General features: G+C 43.9%; 1 protein-coding gene across 1 annotated transcript; it reads right to left on the bottom strand.

Moving 5' to 3' along the window:
- Positions 1-491: 491 nt before the first annotated feature.
- On the bottom strand, positions 492-17185 carry dennd4a (DENN/MADD domain containing 4A; the record flags this gene model as incomplete). The annotated part of the gene is made up of 30 exons (XM_083894378.1): positions 492-628; positions 899-963; positions 1060-1222; positions 1491-1608; positions 2312-2705; positions 2946-3121; positions 3215-3306; positions 3733-3943; positions 4040-4773; positions 4880-4954; positions 5991-6104; positions 6778-6900; positions 7939-8083; positions 8185-8313; positions 8824-9030; positions 9147-9282; positions 9491-9624; positions 11069-11089; positions 11439-11584; positions 11980-12198; positions 12991-13091; positions 13393-13568; positions 13826-13970; positions 14069-14127; positions 14271-14337; positions 14438-14676; positions 15564-15733; positions 15821-15890; positions 15995-16241; positions 16875-17185. 30 exons carry the CDS (start codon positions 17183-17185, stop codon positions 492-494), a joined length of 5124 nt encoding a protein of 1707 aa, XP_083750504.1.
- Between the last annotated feature and the right edge of the window lie 332 nt (positions 17186-17517).

Raw genomic sequence — 17517 nt, 5'->3', positions numbered from 1 at the left:
CATAATGAACGTGTCTCGTCAAAGTGCTTCGTAAAAACATGAATGTCCAAAAAGCAGGGTACATACTGTACTCAACAACAGTCTTAACAAGGTCACCAGGACCAACAAGGAATAGACAACGTGATCATACACTTACTTTGACATATTTACTCACAGCTTGAACAGAAGCAGTCATAAAATAGAGGACTGTATAATTACTATACAAATATTTGACTATAGTTGTGCTGAAAATACAGTGGAATTTTATAAAATATGTACAAACGCAAGTCCTGTACTTCCGTGCGTCCCCGGCTATAACGGGCTACAAGGGAATCGTGGCAGTTGCTTTACATTAGTTGAAGATTTCCTGTTGTGCTTTGAAGAGCTCAGAGTGTCTCAGTCAGGGGAGTTGGTCCTGAGTCTAAAGAGCAGTCCAAATAAAATAAACTACGCAAAAGAAAAACAGCAGCAGTGCCCAAAACATACTTGTATAAAGGAAAATAGTAGTGGGTTCACAGACTGGGCTCTTTAAAAGTCCTCCTGCACTCCATGACCCCCGGTCCAGGGGGCCGATCACAGTTGTGCGTCAGCTTGACCAAGTTTGGTGTGAGGCGATCATAAGCCAGCTTGTACTCCCGGTCAAAGGCATCTGCGAAGAAACAATGCTTAGTTACAAGTGTGAAATAAAGATTATTATTATACTAATTTAACATATTGACATGCTAACATTTTCTAACTGGCACTAAACAAAGTAGATGCAGCTTAAGGGGGTTGTTTTTCAAAGTTTGACCTGCGGGTGGTGCTAAAGGAAAAGTCATGGGATCACCAAAGTCTTCAGGATTCATTGATTTACCAGGCTTTATTTTTGATTTATTTAAATCAGGGTCAAAGTGATGGAGCATCGATACAACAAACTTACTTATATTAATGTTGTTTTTCCCCAGGGCCACCAGTGCAAGGAACAACAAATCTCTATAAAGGCTCCTTTTTGGAGAAGAAAGAAAAAAAAAAAAGTAGAGATTAGTCTTTCTCTTCATCTTCACAACATGACTTTACAGCTGACATGTTTATTCTCCTCACCTCTGCCTCTTAAAGCCCAGCTCTGGCCCCAGCAGCTGAATGATTTGGCTCATGGGCTGATAGACGTCGCTCTTCTTAATACTCCTCACAAAACCCTGCAGGAGCTCCACGGTGAAGAGCTGGCCTTCTTCACACAGCCCGGAGCGAATTAGGGAGTTGGCGCCTACAGAGAGAGATAAAAAGTCGACCTCATCAAACGCTTGTTCATCTCCTTCACTCAGAAAAAAAAAAGCCGTAGCACAGTACAGTGGGTATGACTAATAGGGGGCTTGAACTGAATTATGCATGATTTCCCGCTTCCTTCGCACACATTACTTAACCTGCATCTAAATGTCTGACCTTGATGAAACGCTAACCACTGCTTTTGAGAAATTTCACCCTTTGAAAACTTAACACCTCAGTCTTATGAAGTAGACTGTGAAATGACTTACAGTGTGTGTTCCACAGCACGTAACAGGGCTGAACTTTATCTTGGTGCAACTTCAAGTTGTCCCACATAATCCTCACAAGCACCTGCTTGCTGTCCTCGGATGAAACGCTCTGAGGAGTCTAGAGGAGGGAAAAAAAAAAAAAAAATGTGTGGAAGATTAATCCCCTCTGTTTCTCACAGGCCTGGTGGAGAGAATTTTAATGCATGCTGTCACATCTTTACACATACTTGCTCTTCATTTGCTAAAAAAACACAATATATATATATATATATATATATATATATATATATATATATGTGTGTGTGTGTGTGTGTGTGTGTGTGTGTATGATTTGTGCTTTAGGTTTTTGAAACAATTGTCAACCACTAGAGGTCACTGATGTCAGAGATGTCCACATCCTCCACAAAAGCGCTTTAAAGGCGCCATATGTAAGAATGTGGCCAAAAACGGTTACTACACTCAAATTCAAAATGCAGAGATTTGTTAGGTTTCGTTTTCTCCGCCATTGTAGCTCAGACGTAACTGGCAACCCGTGGTTGCTCGGCAGCTGAGACTCTACTGAGTCAACTCAGTAGAGGCAACTACTGACAATGATTGGTACCATGATTTGCAGTCTGCAAAATATTTTTTTAATGTGAATATTTGGTGAGTTCAGTTTGTTATATGAAATATTATTCCTGAGTCTCTGTGACATATTACGAGGATTTTATGACCAGTTGCTTTAGATTTATTACACAATGCACCTTTAACTCAAACTTGGTTAAGTGACTTTATATTAAAAATGTCAATCTGGAGACAAAGTCATTTGTTGAAATATTTACCTGGTCTCCATGGCAACAGTGCTGGGAGGACAGGATAAGAGCGGGTAGATTACTCGGCAGCTCCAGCCTGCGGTAGTACCACACAAGGTTCCAGAAAACGATGGGGTGTTGGTCGACTACACTCGGCGTGGAGATGGCCTGGTCGCCCTCGTTCACCAGCAGGCTCTCGAGCTCCTTCCACAGGACCAGTGGACTCAGGTACGGCACTGTCACCGGAGCAGAGGTGGAGGCGGGCGCTGAGGCTGGTCCTGCTGTGCCAACACCCCCACTCTTCTCCTGCTGCAGGGGAACTGCAGATGACCGAGCTGCACGGTCTGTTGCAGACATTTCGGCCTTGGGGTTGAGTGAGACAGACGGGCCCTCCTCCGTAACAGGATTACTTTCCTTAGAGGACCTGCAAGGAGACACATAATGGATCTCTTTAAAGAGGCCACAGGGATAAAGCATACTGTATCTGAGTGTGGAGACACACTCCAGACAATCTAGTTTGAGAGATTGTGGCCTGCAGCCAGGAATGTAAGGCCCTAAAGACACAATGACTCATATCATAATCGAATTCAGTGTGAAATTATGGGGAGAGATGATTCATAGAATGTGTATGTACATAGTTAGTGCTTGTAAAAGGACGACCTACCTGCTCTGTGGTCTCAGGTCTTTGATTTCCACATTGAGGAAAGGCAGGAAGGCTGTGCCACAGAATGGACAAGTGCTGTTGAGGTTTGAGTCGTTTGCCGTCCAGCCAGCCATGATCTCCTCATCGTACACCAGACAGTCGCACGTCTTACAGAGCGAACAACTGGAAATCTGCACCTGCGATGTGGAGGAAATCAGATTTACTGCAAAATTTCGATCACGGCAGTTGGCGTCTAAAAAAATTTAGTCTGCGATATGTGACTAACATACCTCTATGGCGTAACTGGGAGTGGGATGAAAGCGGCTGGTTTCGAGGGAGGAATCCGGAGGGTGAAGAGATTTAGAGGGAAGTGCCAAACCACCTAGAAATAATGGAGGATTTCATAATTAGGCACACAAGTAAAAGTGCAAGAAGGAAACAAAGTAGCACAGCATTGATGTTTGATGTTCCGTGGACTGTTTCTCACATTTGCGTTTCTTAAAATGTGCACATGAGCAGTTTAGCAAAGAGCCTGCGGCTGAGCACAGACAAGCCCACACAGTAAAGCAGCCATCATGCCCGATGGCCTAGTTTCCATCATAACAACACCCAACTCTCTCCATCGTCGAGCGCTACTCTTATTCTAAATTTAGATTACAAGTGTTTTCCTAGGAGCAGCAGCTTTTTTTTTAAACATCAGATATACATAGATAGACTATAAACTGCTTTAAATGCATTTATTGTGCTTTGTGTTCAAAAAACTAAAACCATAAATAGCAGCTCTGAAAGTCAAGGATGTATAACAAACCAGAGAAGGAGTTGTGTCTGAACACTCTGTCGGGGGTGCCGGGACTGCCCGCGCAAGCTTGGCCCACAACGGGGGTTCTCCTGAGTCGGGTCATGCTGCCATGCTGGGGGGAGGTGAAGCCATCTGGGTCCAGATCATTATCGAGCAGCCAGGAGCAGTCTGCCTCTGCTGAAGTCAGTGAAGACACACTCACACCATCACAGTTTGCATCCTGCAAGGAGGGAAGACGGAGAAACAACAGCGTCACATTACGAGAGTTCACCGAGGATGGAATTTCATATCATCGACAGATATATGTGCTGCTAACCTGAGTTAACGATGTCTGCGAGGACAGGCGAGAGTAAAGGCGGCTGGCCTTCTCGGCCACACCCTTCCCCGCTGATATAACGCTGCTCTTGAAGATGTCCAGAGTCGGCGTGAAGAGAGAGTCCATGGAAAACGACGAGGTGGACGTCGTCGGCGAGGAGGGCGACGCCAACGAGGAAGGCCTCTCTCTGTCTTTGTAGCAGACGCCCAGAGGCAGAGACGGCGACGGCGACAGCTTCTCCTTGGATTTGACCGGCAGCGGAAGGTGCGAGTTGGCGCGCAGCAGAGAGGAAGTTCTCGGCGACGAGCGAGGAGACGAGGAGGATCGAAACAAGGGGCTCGAGTGATTCTGCAAGTCCGCGCCGGGTGTGAGGCTGCTCAGAGGGCTGCTGCAATTGTTGTCCCGGTCAAACTCTTGCACCGTATCTGTCGCCATCAGTGACAGGGGGTCAAAGCCCGTCTCTACACCTGTCCTTCTTACACTCCCGGCATTACAGCTGACACTCCTCTCCACCAGAGGTTTCTGTTTATCAGTTTCTGTCTCCTCTTCCTCGACACCATGCAGTCTGTCGGCACCGAGGTGAAGCTGCTTCACTGAGCTCACGTGAGGCACGGCGAACCGCAGTGTTTCCGGCGCACCGGACAAGTCGAGCGATTTTGGTCTCTCTGCTTTTGGAAGAGCTCCGCTCGCGACGGCGTCGCCTGACGAACTGCGCGCCAGCCCGCTGCCATTGCCTGCGAGAAATGAAGACGTGGAGACATTGATCTCTGAGACTGAAAACCTGGGGAAGTGTTTAATAAGCCCTCACTGATTCATGCAAACCTCTCTGAATAAACTCACCTGTGCTGGCTTCTGTTGATTTATAGCTTTTCATAGAAGGAGATGTGCTGCTGGTTGGGACCTCGATCTCAGGTACTAGAGATTTAAACAACATGACATTTGTTAAAGGTCACATAGAGTGGTCCTGTTGCACATAAATGTTAGTTATGGAGGTCTACCTACATATATTAACTTGTTTTTATGATCAAAAACCTCCTAGTTGCTGTAAACTAGCCGATAGAAATCCTCTTTTCTGACAGTGTTTTTCTGCTGCGAGATTTCAGAGTGAACTTTCACCCCCAGAAGACAGAGTCTTTTGATTGGCCAGTACTATCCAGCACATCCGTTCTCAGAAGCGCAGCGCCCCCCTCTGGAACGGCGGATGCACTGCTCCTCATTATCAAAACATTGTTTTAACAGTGTTTAAAAATAGCTTCGTCACGACTCCCTGCCGCAGTCCCTTTTATGACTTTAAACCGGAGTCAGACCCAGAGTCAGAAGACACTGTTGCCCGTGAAACACCTCCACAATGGACGTTATTCTTCTTCTGCGGTTCAATGTACGTAACCGGATGTGCCCAGACTACCGCCCGGAGCAGGGCGATCAGTTGTTCAGGAGAACCGCTCCGCTTACGTAACTATTACGGGATTTTCAGTGATCTCGCTGAGCCCCAAGATTACAATAAACACAGCGTTCTCAGCAATGGCTGAACTGTTTGTTTCGAACCGTCAGGGCTTCATAAACAAGGTAATGACGCAGATACACACCAAAAAAACAGCGATAATAGGAACTTCTGGTCTAGTTCCGCTTTAAAGAGATAACACATACATTAGAAAACTCAGTTACATTTATTAATGTTAAATCCCTACAAATCTATTGGTGTGCAGGTGAATAATTCCTTATGGTTCAAGTCTTGTATTTTATACTAAAGACCTCCCAATTTTAAGCTGTTAATTATAAATATACTATCAGCAGCCGGAAAGGTAGAGAAGACATTACACCCACACTGCGACATGAAAGCTCGACTTTTACAGGGAGAGTTCATTATGTTCACAGTCAGCAGTGGTATGCTTGTGCAGAAACGGTCATTAAGTGTCAGAGATTAAAGATAACATCTAATCCTTACACTCACTGGACTGCCGAGCTCCTTTGTCTTCTACCAGCGGTGTGCTGCTGTCGCCGTGTCTGACACAGAGCCTCTCCTCCTCTTTGGACAGTGAATCGTAGCCCTGGTCCGACTGTCCACCTGGAAAAAAAGGAAAACGTGAGTTTGTTTTTGTTCCCACTAGTTGTTTTTTTTTCTTTCAAAGAGCCAATGTAATTAAAAAGTCTCCATGGATCCTTCATACGACAGAGTGCGGTTGGTATTCCTTACAGCGTACAGCACACAACAGTCCCAGAATAGAAAGTCAGGTTTAGCAACACTCGGAATCATCTTGCATCATCCATTTACAAGGATAGACTGCAAGAACAATTATAAACCAAGCTCTATATCGATGATAATGTTAGTATCAGAACCTCAGCCTGCTCATAATAACCACCACCACCTCTGCTGTCCTTCAGTATATTAATTTAATGTAATTGCAAAAGAAGAACGTACTTTTTTGTACTTTTTTGGTCTTAATCTCATGAGTTCAATTAAAAAACTTTATATCCATTTTATTTTTCTCAGTCATTTTTTAAATCAGTTTTCATCGAGTAACCTTTGTAACACGTTTTACAGCTGTGCGTGGATAACATTTTTGGTGACATGTTTTTAAAGGCATTTCTTAGGTAGTGTTGCAGTGTTTTTTTTTTTTGTTCTTTGAGTGTAATGAGTGATGACAGAGAGAGAGCAGAAGGCTCCAAATACAACATTTGGGTGTGGGGGGGGGGGGTATGGTGACATTTAAAACAGAAGCAGAGCTGCGGCTTCCTACCTGTGCTAAATCCATCATCGCTGGAGTCCATTTTAGTGAAGTCGGTGTCGATGGATGTCCGCTCAGCAGAGTCATTAGCGCTGTCCAAACTCTCTTGACTGACAGTGTCAAGATCGCTGCCGTCTGGGGGGGAGATAATAGAGAAGAGGTTGAATGATAAAAAAAAAAAAAGGAGTAGCAACAGAATTAGTAGACTACTGCTCAGCTGAAAACAGCTTATGAGCCCACATAAAGTGGCTGCCATCATGACTGAACATTACTCAACATAACAGGATAAAATGACTGCAAAGAAAATCCCGGTTTTAACTCGACTGAATCACATTCACTTTTATTTTCCTTTACCTTCACATAATCTTAACCTAAACACAATTATAACCCTAACCCTAAAACCAGGTCTTAAACTCCAAAAAAAACCTTGAAAGATGTGCGGACCAGCCAAACTCTCCTCACTTTGTATGGATTATACATTTTTTTTGGTCCTCACAAAGCCACAAATACAAGAACACACACACACACACACACAATATACGGTCTAAAAAGCCTGATGTTCCCTCATGTCATTATGGTAATGAGTCTCTGGGATGTTGTGGGAATTACGGGCCGACATCAAGAGCAACCTGTGCGCAGTGACTGCTGGGGAGGGAAACCTCCGTGTGCACGGTTTAATTACTGCCATTAAAGGAAAGTGGTTTGGGAACAATCTGTGCCGGAGGAAGCCTGAATCCAGATAAAACCTCGTTATGAGACCAGAAAACACACCTTGAAGAAGTTCCACAGGATGACATTCAATTACATTGTATTCATGAAGCACTAATTTACTGAAATGGTGAAGATGACTTACTGCAATCCAAGGATTTGTTTTAGTCCTAATGCATCTTAAAATCCTAAATATTGACATATGTTCTCACATTTGTAATGCGGTTGTGTGAAAATACCTACTTCTGTTATATTGTGGATGATGATGATCATTTACATCTCTAATATTAACAAAATCTGGTTTTCACTTGAGGCAGCAGCTTGACACTGAAGGAACACTTTCAGGGCTTAATTAGCAAAAAACATGATTATTATCTAGAAATGCGTTTTGCACAAGATATTTGTGTACAACAAAATGGGGAATATTAGCATATTTGTGATTAATAAACACCCCAAAATAATCACCTGAGAGCTGTGGATCTCTGTGAGGAGTCTGTTGTTTTCTCCCTGCTTGCTTGAACCGGAGAACACCGAGGACCACGTTCCTCAGCTTCCTCCACAGAAAGTAGCCTCCTCTGGTGGTGGACGGCCAAGTGCTCTCTAACACGGCCTGGAGAAGGAACATTTAACATTTAAAACAAAATTGTTCGACTTGAAACATTTTTTTTTGGTAACTATTTGTTGGTGTAGTTTTTTATCATGATTACATACCTTGTTGTAGTAGCCATACGTGATGGCATTCGGTTGGACTCCAGCCTTTTTCATCTCAAACAACACCCTGACAGCAAGGACAGGCTGGCTGTACTGGCCACACAACTGCAACAACACCCGGTAACACACCTTGGACAGAAAAAAACAGCAAAAGCAATTATAAATAGATTTTGTAGCGATGGTGTAAATTCGCCAAAATCGCCAAATAGTGAACGTTCAATCCAAGATGGCGGCTTCCCTGTTCGTTTTAGAGCATAGGTCTTCGCTGGATTTTTTGACCGTCCTGACCTAAGGAACGTGTGTACCAAGTTTCGTGCATGTACGTTAAAGCTGATGTTCTGGACAAACGCTTTTGTGGGGCAGAGCAGTTATTTGCCCCTCCCACTTCCAATTTTCCACGCTTTTTCACCGAACCTTTGAAATACGTAAATTTTCACCAGGCCTGACGTGGTCGCAAAAATCTGTGAGTTTTTGAGCATGGGAAAGGCCTCAAAAAGGCGATTCATTTGGCGGAAGAATAAGAATAATAATAATAACTCTTTCAGTTTCAATAGGGTTCTTGCACTGTCGTGCTCGAACCCTAAATATCATATTTACATGATAACTACATAGGTGTTTATTTGTTATTCAGGTTCCTACCTCATCAGGAGCCTGCAGCTTCTTGTCCTGCATCTTCCTCAACACGTCGTAAGCTGTACGCAGAGCTCGCACCTTAGAGGGCGAGTTCCCCACGAATCCTGGCAGGCAGATGAACCACAGGCCATAGCAATGCCGTAGAAGACATTTGGACCACATCTGAGGCATAGATGAGTAGGTCTTGGCCATCTTTTGAGCCAACTTGATCTCCTGAAAAACGATGTTTTATCTTCTTTAGAAGCTGAAGGTTTTTCATTTGGTTTGTCTCATGCACTAATAATCATTGGCGCATTTTCAAGGGAATCACACTTCTCATACAGCATTACCTGTTTAGAGCGTCTGAAGATGGCTGTGGGGCTGGCCGGGCTGCTGTGGCGCGAAGTCATCATGCTGGCTGATGGAGGATTTTGTCCCTCCAGTGGCTCCAGCAGCTCCGCATTAAGCACAGGGAAGCTAGAGTAGCTGCGGGAAGACATTATAGATTCTCTCATACTGTGTACGATGATGTAAACTGAGACGGACACAAAAGGCAACATCAATAAAGGCACAATGTCATGCACAGCGATTTTTGACTCTGAGATCCTGGAAGCGTGAGTGTAAAAGAAGTAATCAGCTTGTTTTTGCATCTCTCTTGTGTGCGCAGGGATTGATCTGATCTGCATTGTGTTACCTATAGCACAGAGGATGCTCTTCTCCCCGTGGAAGCGGAGGCAGCTCTGGAGGGTTGATATAGACCGTGTGCTCGCTGCGGTGGGATTCGTCCAGTTCAATCAGCCTGGTGTCCTCCTGTCGCTCGCCGTCCGTCTGGTTTGCAAGAGAAAACACACGCTGCGTCATTGCTTCTCCTCTCTCCCGCCCAGCTTGGCTCTTAATATAGCGTAAAACCTACGAGGTAATGCCGCATGGAAGCTCAGGGGCATTTGATACTGTGTGAGCTCTCAGATCAGATCAGGTATGAGGATCAGTGAGGAAAAACAGATGCCAGTAATGAGTCCATCTACATCTCGATATACGGTCTGTGTCCCTCAGTCCTTTCAGCTATTGTCAAGGCTCGAGTGCATGAATCTTCCAAGACCAATTTAATCCTGGCAGCAGTGACCCGGACAAAATGCCAATGGCGCTGTATTGTACATTAAACCACTTGACTGCTCTGGCAGCAAGGTTTGATACTTAGCTGCCACATTTCATTCAATTAAAAACTGACCAATGGATATTTAATGGACACAAGTGTCTCCATAAAGCTTGCGTGTTTGTTTTAAGGAGAAAAATCGCCACTAAGTAGCTGTCTTTTTTCATTTTTTTTTTGTAAAACCTTGCAATGCCGATGTGCAGTCAGTCGGCTTATCTGATTCCATTACGAGAGCCTATCTCAGGACATTAATATTATGGCAGCAGATGAATGGCTCACCGGTGGTTCTGTGTAACAGCATTTGTTCCACTCGGTCGAGTGGATGATTCAGTCGAGCGACTGTCACTGACCTGTTCGCCCTCACTTCGATTGCACTCAGTGTTTTCTCCACTCTTCTTGCCCTTCCTCTTACAGACGAGAGGTCTTTCTCAATCACGCACTTGTTGTCAACCTCAGCAGCGGTGACACTGAATGAATCAATCCTTCCACTTCTCAATAATGACCGCAAAGGCCACTCATACAGGCACTCAAAGTGTCCGCGCAGGATGTAAATGTGACTTCCCGATTGCACAAGTTTGCAAGCACACAGCGTTTTTTCAGAGAGGAGGAGGATGTTGTTTTGTCTTTTTGTGTGTATTACAAAACACGCGTAGGCCGGATGTGTTCATCAAAGCTGTCAAATCCCCCGATGATAAACCAGCTTTGACAAATGAGTCCTGTTTCAGTCTTGTAGATAATTTTTCTCAGAGGATACGGAAGTCAGGACAGAATAAAGATAAGTTTTATCTCTGCATCACTTTTAATAATGTGCGTAACCTGCCAGTGCAGTTCTTCTTAAAAGCACCTGGTTCAATAATATATAATAATCTTGCTGACACACACGCAGACGCCTAATGCACATCCTGTCATTTTAAAACCTCCCTACACTTTTACCTTCACTCTCTTAACCTCACTTTGATTTATTCATAATCACCATAGACAAAACTGTATGCGCTGAGTCATGCTCAAGGAGACGAGACAATTTCACTCAGTGCTGCTGCTGCTGCTACTGGAAAAAGGGAAACGCGTATAAAAGCACGTACTCAGCTTTAAACAATGGCACAAGTTCTAAGGGCTTACCTTTCCTCCAGTGGTGAATAGCTACCAGGCAGCAAAGGAGCAGAGAGAGAAGACAAAAGGCAGAAAATTAGAGAAAGAAAAAGGTCGGAAAAACCACCAAGGGTTGAAAAGAAGAGGGGAAATAAACCTAATAATAGCCTCATGTAGATGTTATTTGCTATTAACTTCTTCAAATTAATTGATAACCTCAATGTCACATCTTAACAGTAGAAGGTGAATAATATTTCTCTACAAATGTGTTGAGGTCAGTCTGATACTGTCTGTTTCCTTGCTTGGGGACTTTGTTCGTATGCAACACACACCTGCAGTTTTTCAAATTAATTGTCTCTGGCACAGAAAATCCACGGTAAAGATTAGCTGCGCGCCTCACCTTATCAACGCACTCGTCAAAGAACGCCAGGCTGGCGTCTTTATCGCTGACAAAGGAGCACTCCTCGATGAATCGGCTGAACATTTGTGTCTTGGTCATGAGGGAGTAAAACCTCTGTTGGGAGCGGTCTCTGCTCTTCAGGAAGCCTAATAAACAAAGAAGAAATATTGCATGAAATTACAGCTACGCAATGTTGGACAATCATTTCTCAAGCTGTTCCAGAGAATCTTCGTTTTTACAGGGTCACGACACGGATTACACAGGAAATTAATACCGAGCCGTGAAAACAAGTTTCTCTTGGCTGCTCTGCGTTCATAACAGCACACAGATGTGTGAGGACACTGTGCTATTAATCACGGCTGTTTGTCTGACTTTTCACACCCACCCATTTTTCTGTTGAGGCTTAAAGCTAAATCACCAGAGTTTTACTGTGGCCCGTGACACAGGCCAAACGCAAAAACCCCGCTGACCCATTACAACAGTAAATCACATGAAAGCAAGGCAGCCGCAGCCTGTTAGCATGTTACAGACTGAAGAGTACCTTGGAGGTCAAAGAGTGAGCTGGCGTCTGTGGTCTTCTCCGACGGAGCTTGGGTGATGGGCAGCAGGTACGAGCGGTAGCCGCGGAGGATGGCTGCCATGAATCTCAGGAATGCCTCCTGGATTTCCAGCTCCAGCGTGTGGAGGCTTTTCCCCCCGTTGAGCTCACTGTCAGTCACCATTTGCTCCATCTGCACATCTTCACGGTTAACCTGACCACCTAATAGGTCACAAAAGTAGGGTATGTAGAAACAGGACAACATGAAAAAAACACAAATTTTCTTGACTATTTTGAAGGTGTTTTGGTTACAAATCAAAGTATAGGAATAATTCAAATTAAAACTGTAATGCATAACATTTAAAACAAAATCAAACGCCTGTTACATTCAAAGCACTGTCAAATGAGTTCACACAATGCTAACCAAGCCTATCAACTTCACACACAGGTTGGAATTTGATTGAAAACTCAAAAAAAAAGGGGCCCACGAAAACGTTCAGAAGTATATATTTCTGCTCAAAAAACACAGTTGTTTGCTTCTGCGCTGCTGGTGTATAGACACAAATGCTCCCTCGGTAAGGTCTGATAGTTTTGCTTGACATAGCTTGTTTTCATGTGAAGTACGCAGCATACAAACAATGTTACGTCATTTCTGTTCATGAAGACCAAACAGAGGCAAAATGATAACAACAAAAAAATCACCAAAGGTTACGTACTGCAGCTTTAAGGGTGGTGATTTATGAAATATCACATGATATTTATTGATTTAGCCTGTGGTAGCAGCACTGGGTAAAGCACTGTGATTAAATTACAATATATCCTCAGCATCTCCTGGGATGCTCTAAACGTTGTGGTTGGTTTTTTTTAATATATATAATGTAATATGTAATGTACGCATGATGCATTTTCCTGTAAATCGGCGATACATGCCGACTCAACAGGCTTGAGAAGCCAACCTAAAATATTCATGAGACCTTGCACATGTAAAAATGGAAGCATCAGACAAAGACTCACCTTCAGCGAGCTGCTGATAGAGCTTATTCAGTGTATTCAGAAGACATTTGCAAGCTCGTCTGGGCAGGATTTTCCACGTTAACGCCTTCTTGTCTTCTTTTCTGAAAGCACGCCATATGGTTTTCGTTACATGGGAGGACAGTCAAGAAACATCGCAAAAAATAAACAAGGGCGGATATAAATGAACTGACATCGGCAATAAAAATGTAATCTTATAGCAGCTATGATTACATTAGCTTTAGAATTGATAGTGGTAGACAAGTGGTGCCGAATGCTCTCTTGTTATTAGATCAGTGATCCAAAAAATCAAAACCATAAAACATGGGAAGTGTTTTGTTTTGGTGTCTTAAAAGTTGAAGGGGGCCATTCGTCACAGAGAAGCCGCGGTCAGAGGTCACATACTGGGAGATTGTGTTTGTGTCCAGATCCACGCAGCTAATGTCAGCCGGGGGCAGGTAAAGGTCAAAGTATCTGGAGTCCAGACCCACGATGAAAGGACACGGTGCACTGAGCACGTCAGCCAAGGCGAGTGGGCACAGAGGAATGTAGGGGCATGGCCAGTGGAAAGGAAATATCATCTGTAAAAAAAAAAAAGGGCCATCCATTAGTACATTGCAATTATATAATTGATACAAAGATAGAAAAACATATTTAAATAGGGAGTGAGTCATCAAATGGTCTCTATGTGAGGGTGTTCTCTGGATGTGATGATGAGTGATTCACTGATACAGCGCTGCCTCTTACCTCATCCACCATTCTACCTAAAATCACATTAAAGACCAACTTCCGTGCTATTACTTTCGAAAAAGTAGAAAGGAAATAACAAAACACCTACAGACACGAGGGCCTCTGTGACGCTGGTGAGCACAGCAGGACGCAGGGAATGAACCAGGATCTTGTGCTCAGTGACAGCCAGCACCAGCAGAGTGGCTGCATTCTTTGGGCCCAGATTCAAAAGTAATGTGGAGAGGCTTCCGCCGCTAGTGCACATGAAAAAAAATGAAAAAGAGAGGGTTTGGATCAAGAAGGCAACGAATCGAGTTTTCCATTTTCCATTTTTTCACTGATGTTTCCTCACCTCAGAGGCAGTGGGGAAGACACAGGCTGGCTCAGCATCAGGCTGTCGTGTGGAGACAGCTGTGAAAGATCCACACAAGGTTAGACTATCAGTGTGTTTACAGATGATCACCTTATATAATATAATATAATAATACATATAAATCAGGCAAATGGTACTGAAGCTATTACTTCAATCATCACATTTCACATTTTGAGCTCACCTGCACTAGGATGCGTGGTCTCTGAATGGAAGGGAATGGCACATTTTGCATGAAGTGAGAGATGTGTCTGAAAATCAAAAATAAAAATGTTGTTCACTCCTGTTTTGCAAGAATTGATCGGCTAGATTTAATAAGCACAACTACTTCAACTGTAAAAACGTGCTCACTTTTCAATCGGTAGAGCGTGTGGTCCAGATATGGAGTATCGGTAGAGGAACGTAAGAAAGCTCTTGAACGACTGGAAGAAGGGCCAGTGGGAGAGCAGACAAATGCTCTTGTTGCTGTAAACACTTCTGCTACTGTCAGATCTGAGGTCAGTGCTCGGCAGGCCGAGCTGCGAGCGCTGACGCTCCGACAGGTTCTCTTCGACGTGAGGCTCGTAGAACTGGATGGCTGCGCCGTACACCTGCACGTACATGCATAGACACACACATTATACATACAGTATACGTATATACAAGACATGAACATTATGCACAATAACAAAAAGACTTGATTAAAAACTAAAGGAAAAGAACCTTTCAAAGAACCGGTACTGGCTTCTTCTCTGCTGAAGCGTTTTCATCATCAAACATCTGCAAAATCATTCTTAATCCTTTGAAGTTCTTCCCCCCCATATCATTTAAAAAAAGCATAGCAGACATAAAGTGCCTTCAGACTACATGTTGCAGAAAAGAAGGAGTGAGCACTGAAGCAATTTTGAAACTCATGCACCAGCCCAAGTGGCGCACACCACTTATCCATTATTCAAAAGATGAGCCGCAAAAATGTTTTTATGCTGCGCCGCTTTAAAAGACTCCCAGTCTTTAACTATTCCAAACACAGCCTTTAGACCATTTCTAATTTAATCGAGCCACAGTTTAGAAGTAGATTGAGACTGACTGGTGTGTTAAACATTCCTGTAGTTCATCAGCAAATGGATCCACAAGGGAAATGAATGCACAGAGAGAAGCAATAAGTGAGAATTTCTCTTTTAAAGGAGCATAAAACTGACGCCGACTTCTGAGAAACTGGCAAATTAGTGAAAATTGCAGCTGTTAACTGAATTTGTTCTATTCTTTCCTTGTATGCATATTTGACTGAGCTGTCTTTGTGAGGTCTCTCAAACATACTCTCAAAAATATTTATATCTCAAGTGACTTTCTTGGTTGAATAAAACAAAACAAAACATCATAAAGCAACTAAGTGAGAATTTATGTGTTAAAGGACTGACACCATCCTTTGAGACATTAGATAATGTAAAACTGAACAAGGATTCTCTGTAACACTTAAGGTAAAGTAGGTGGTTTTTACCTTTTCTCCGGAGCCGCCTGTTAGCACAAATGTGGAAAAAACAGGCAGGGAGTGTTTGGTGTGTGCTGGCCAGCATTCAATTGTCGCCCCCATGGGCAGACAGAACATTGGCACCGACTCAGGCAGTGGGAAGGACTCATAGTCCTCTTCAGGGTAACGACACAGCAGACCTAAACATACAGTAAAACATGTCAATGCGCTGATACTAAAGGCAAGAGGGAGTCAAATGTTCATACACAGATTTGACACTAGTTTACCTGCTTTGTACGCAATAGTGTTTGCTTTAGCCAGTGATTTCTTATAACAAAGATAAACAGAGGATCCCCACTGGAATATGAAAAACATGAGGCCATCACAGATCAGTAAAGAAGTCATTGTTTGCAAACACGATTGTGAGATAATAACAAAAGTGTTCAAAGCTGTCGTCTCACCATGCTGCTGTTGAGGTTTTTGTCCACCTTGCAGAAGGTGTGAGGGGGTATCTCCCCCTTGCCGGGGATGATGATGCAGACGTCGGTGACGGCGAGCGAAGTGTGAGGCTGGCTCTTTGGCGCGCGGCGGTAAGTGATGTAGATGCGTTGGGAGGACGAGCCGCTGATGTTGGCGGGGCGACCCGAGGGCGTGGTCTGGACGATGTGACATCCGGGCTTCAGTTTCTCTTTCCACTCGTACAGGACACTGAAACACGAGGTAGGGCTTATCTAACGCTGTCGTGCATAACTGTTCAACATGGATAAATATCAGTCATATTCAAACCACAACAATCACACAATGCTGATTAAGCCCGTCAGCGCTATATAATTCTCTCTGTGTTGCTCAGTAACACACACCTTAACAGTAGTGTCGCCTGAGAGGGAGCCAAAAGCAACACTGTGCTACTAAAGTGAGATGGCTGCAAACAGGCTGGAGTTTAACAGCAGGAATTTTACTGCTCAAATAACATGAAGTGTTCAGCAGTTTGATGTGATAAATGCTTCTCGTCTCCACCCGCCCCTGTTCTGCCAGTGTATACACAAACGCTCCCTCAGTCAGGTCTGGTAGTTATGCTAAACAGAGCCTGGTTTCAGATCAGGGACACAGCAAATAAATTAAAACCAAAGACCAAAAAAGAGGCAGACGTTACATTTTTTTAAAAAGTTACACACTGCAGCTTTAACAGACATTGATGAATAAACTCTGATAATGTATTCGTTGCAGTAATATCAGACCAAAGGATGCGTTTAAGAGCAGATTAGAGTGACTCAAAACAGATACGCGATTAGTGGTGCCGCGTGAGTGAAGGGTCATCTGTGTCTGTGGATTACCGCTTACCCGAGGTCTGTCAGTGGAGGCTTATCTCTACCGCGCTTGAAGCACAAGAATATCTGTGGGCCCCGGAGGCTGGCTCCGTTGAGCTCTGCAGAGAGGCCGGAGGGCGTGTTTTCGACACAGACGAAGCCTGGTGGTACGTCCTCGCCCAGGGAGCGGATCACCACGGCTACGTCGGTGATGGGGGCGTTGGGCTTCGCAGACTTGGGACCGGCGTCGTCGAGGTGGAGCTCCTCCTCGAGAGGTTTGCACGCGTCAGTGAGGCCAGCAACCACAAAGTAGTCGGCTACACGAGGCCCTTTATCCTCCATCATTTCCCATTACCACCCTGTGGGCTGGAAACAAGAGGGAGAGGGAGAGAAAGAGCATTTTAAACATATTTTCAACACACATATTGCAATTACATATGACACAGTGAAGCTTAGCAATCACAAAAGGACCCAGGGGAACTGACTGAGCTTAATGTATTACTGTAATAGTCTATGTACATACAGCATGTGAAATATGATCCTAACCTATATTAGAATAATATATTCAATACTGAAGAAATAACAAAATATAATGACCACATCTGGAGGCATTTAGCTTGTCTGTAAAAGCACAATATCGCACAAAGAAACATGAGGGAACTTTAAGACCAGGTTAC

The sequence above is a fragment of the Microchirus variegatus genome (assembly GCF_963457635.1).
Source record: "Microchirus variegatus genome assembly, chromosome: 8".
Lineage (NCBI taxonomy): Eukaryota > Metazoa > Chordata > Actinopteri > Pleuronectiformes > Soleidae > Microchirus > Microchirus variegatus.
This window is presented reverse-complemented; position numbering and strand designations above follow the sequence as displayed.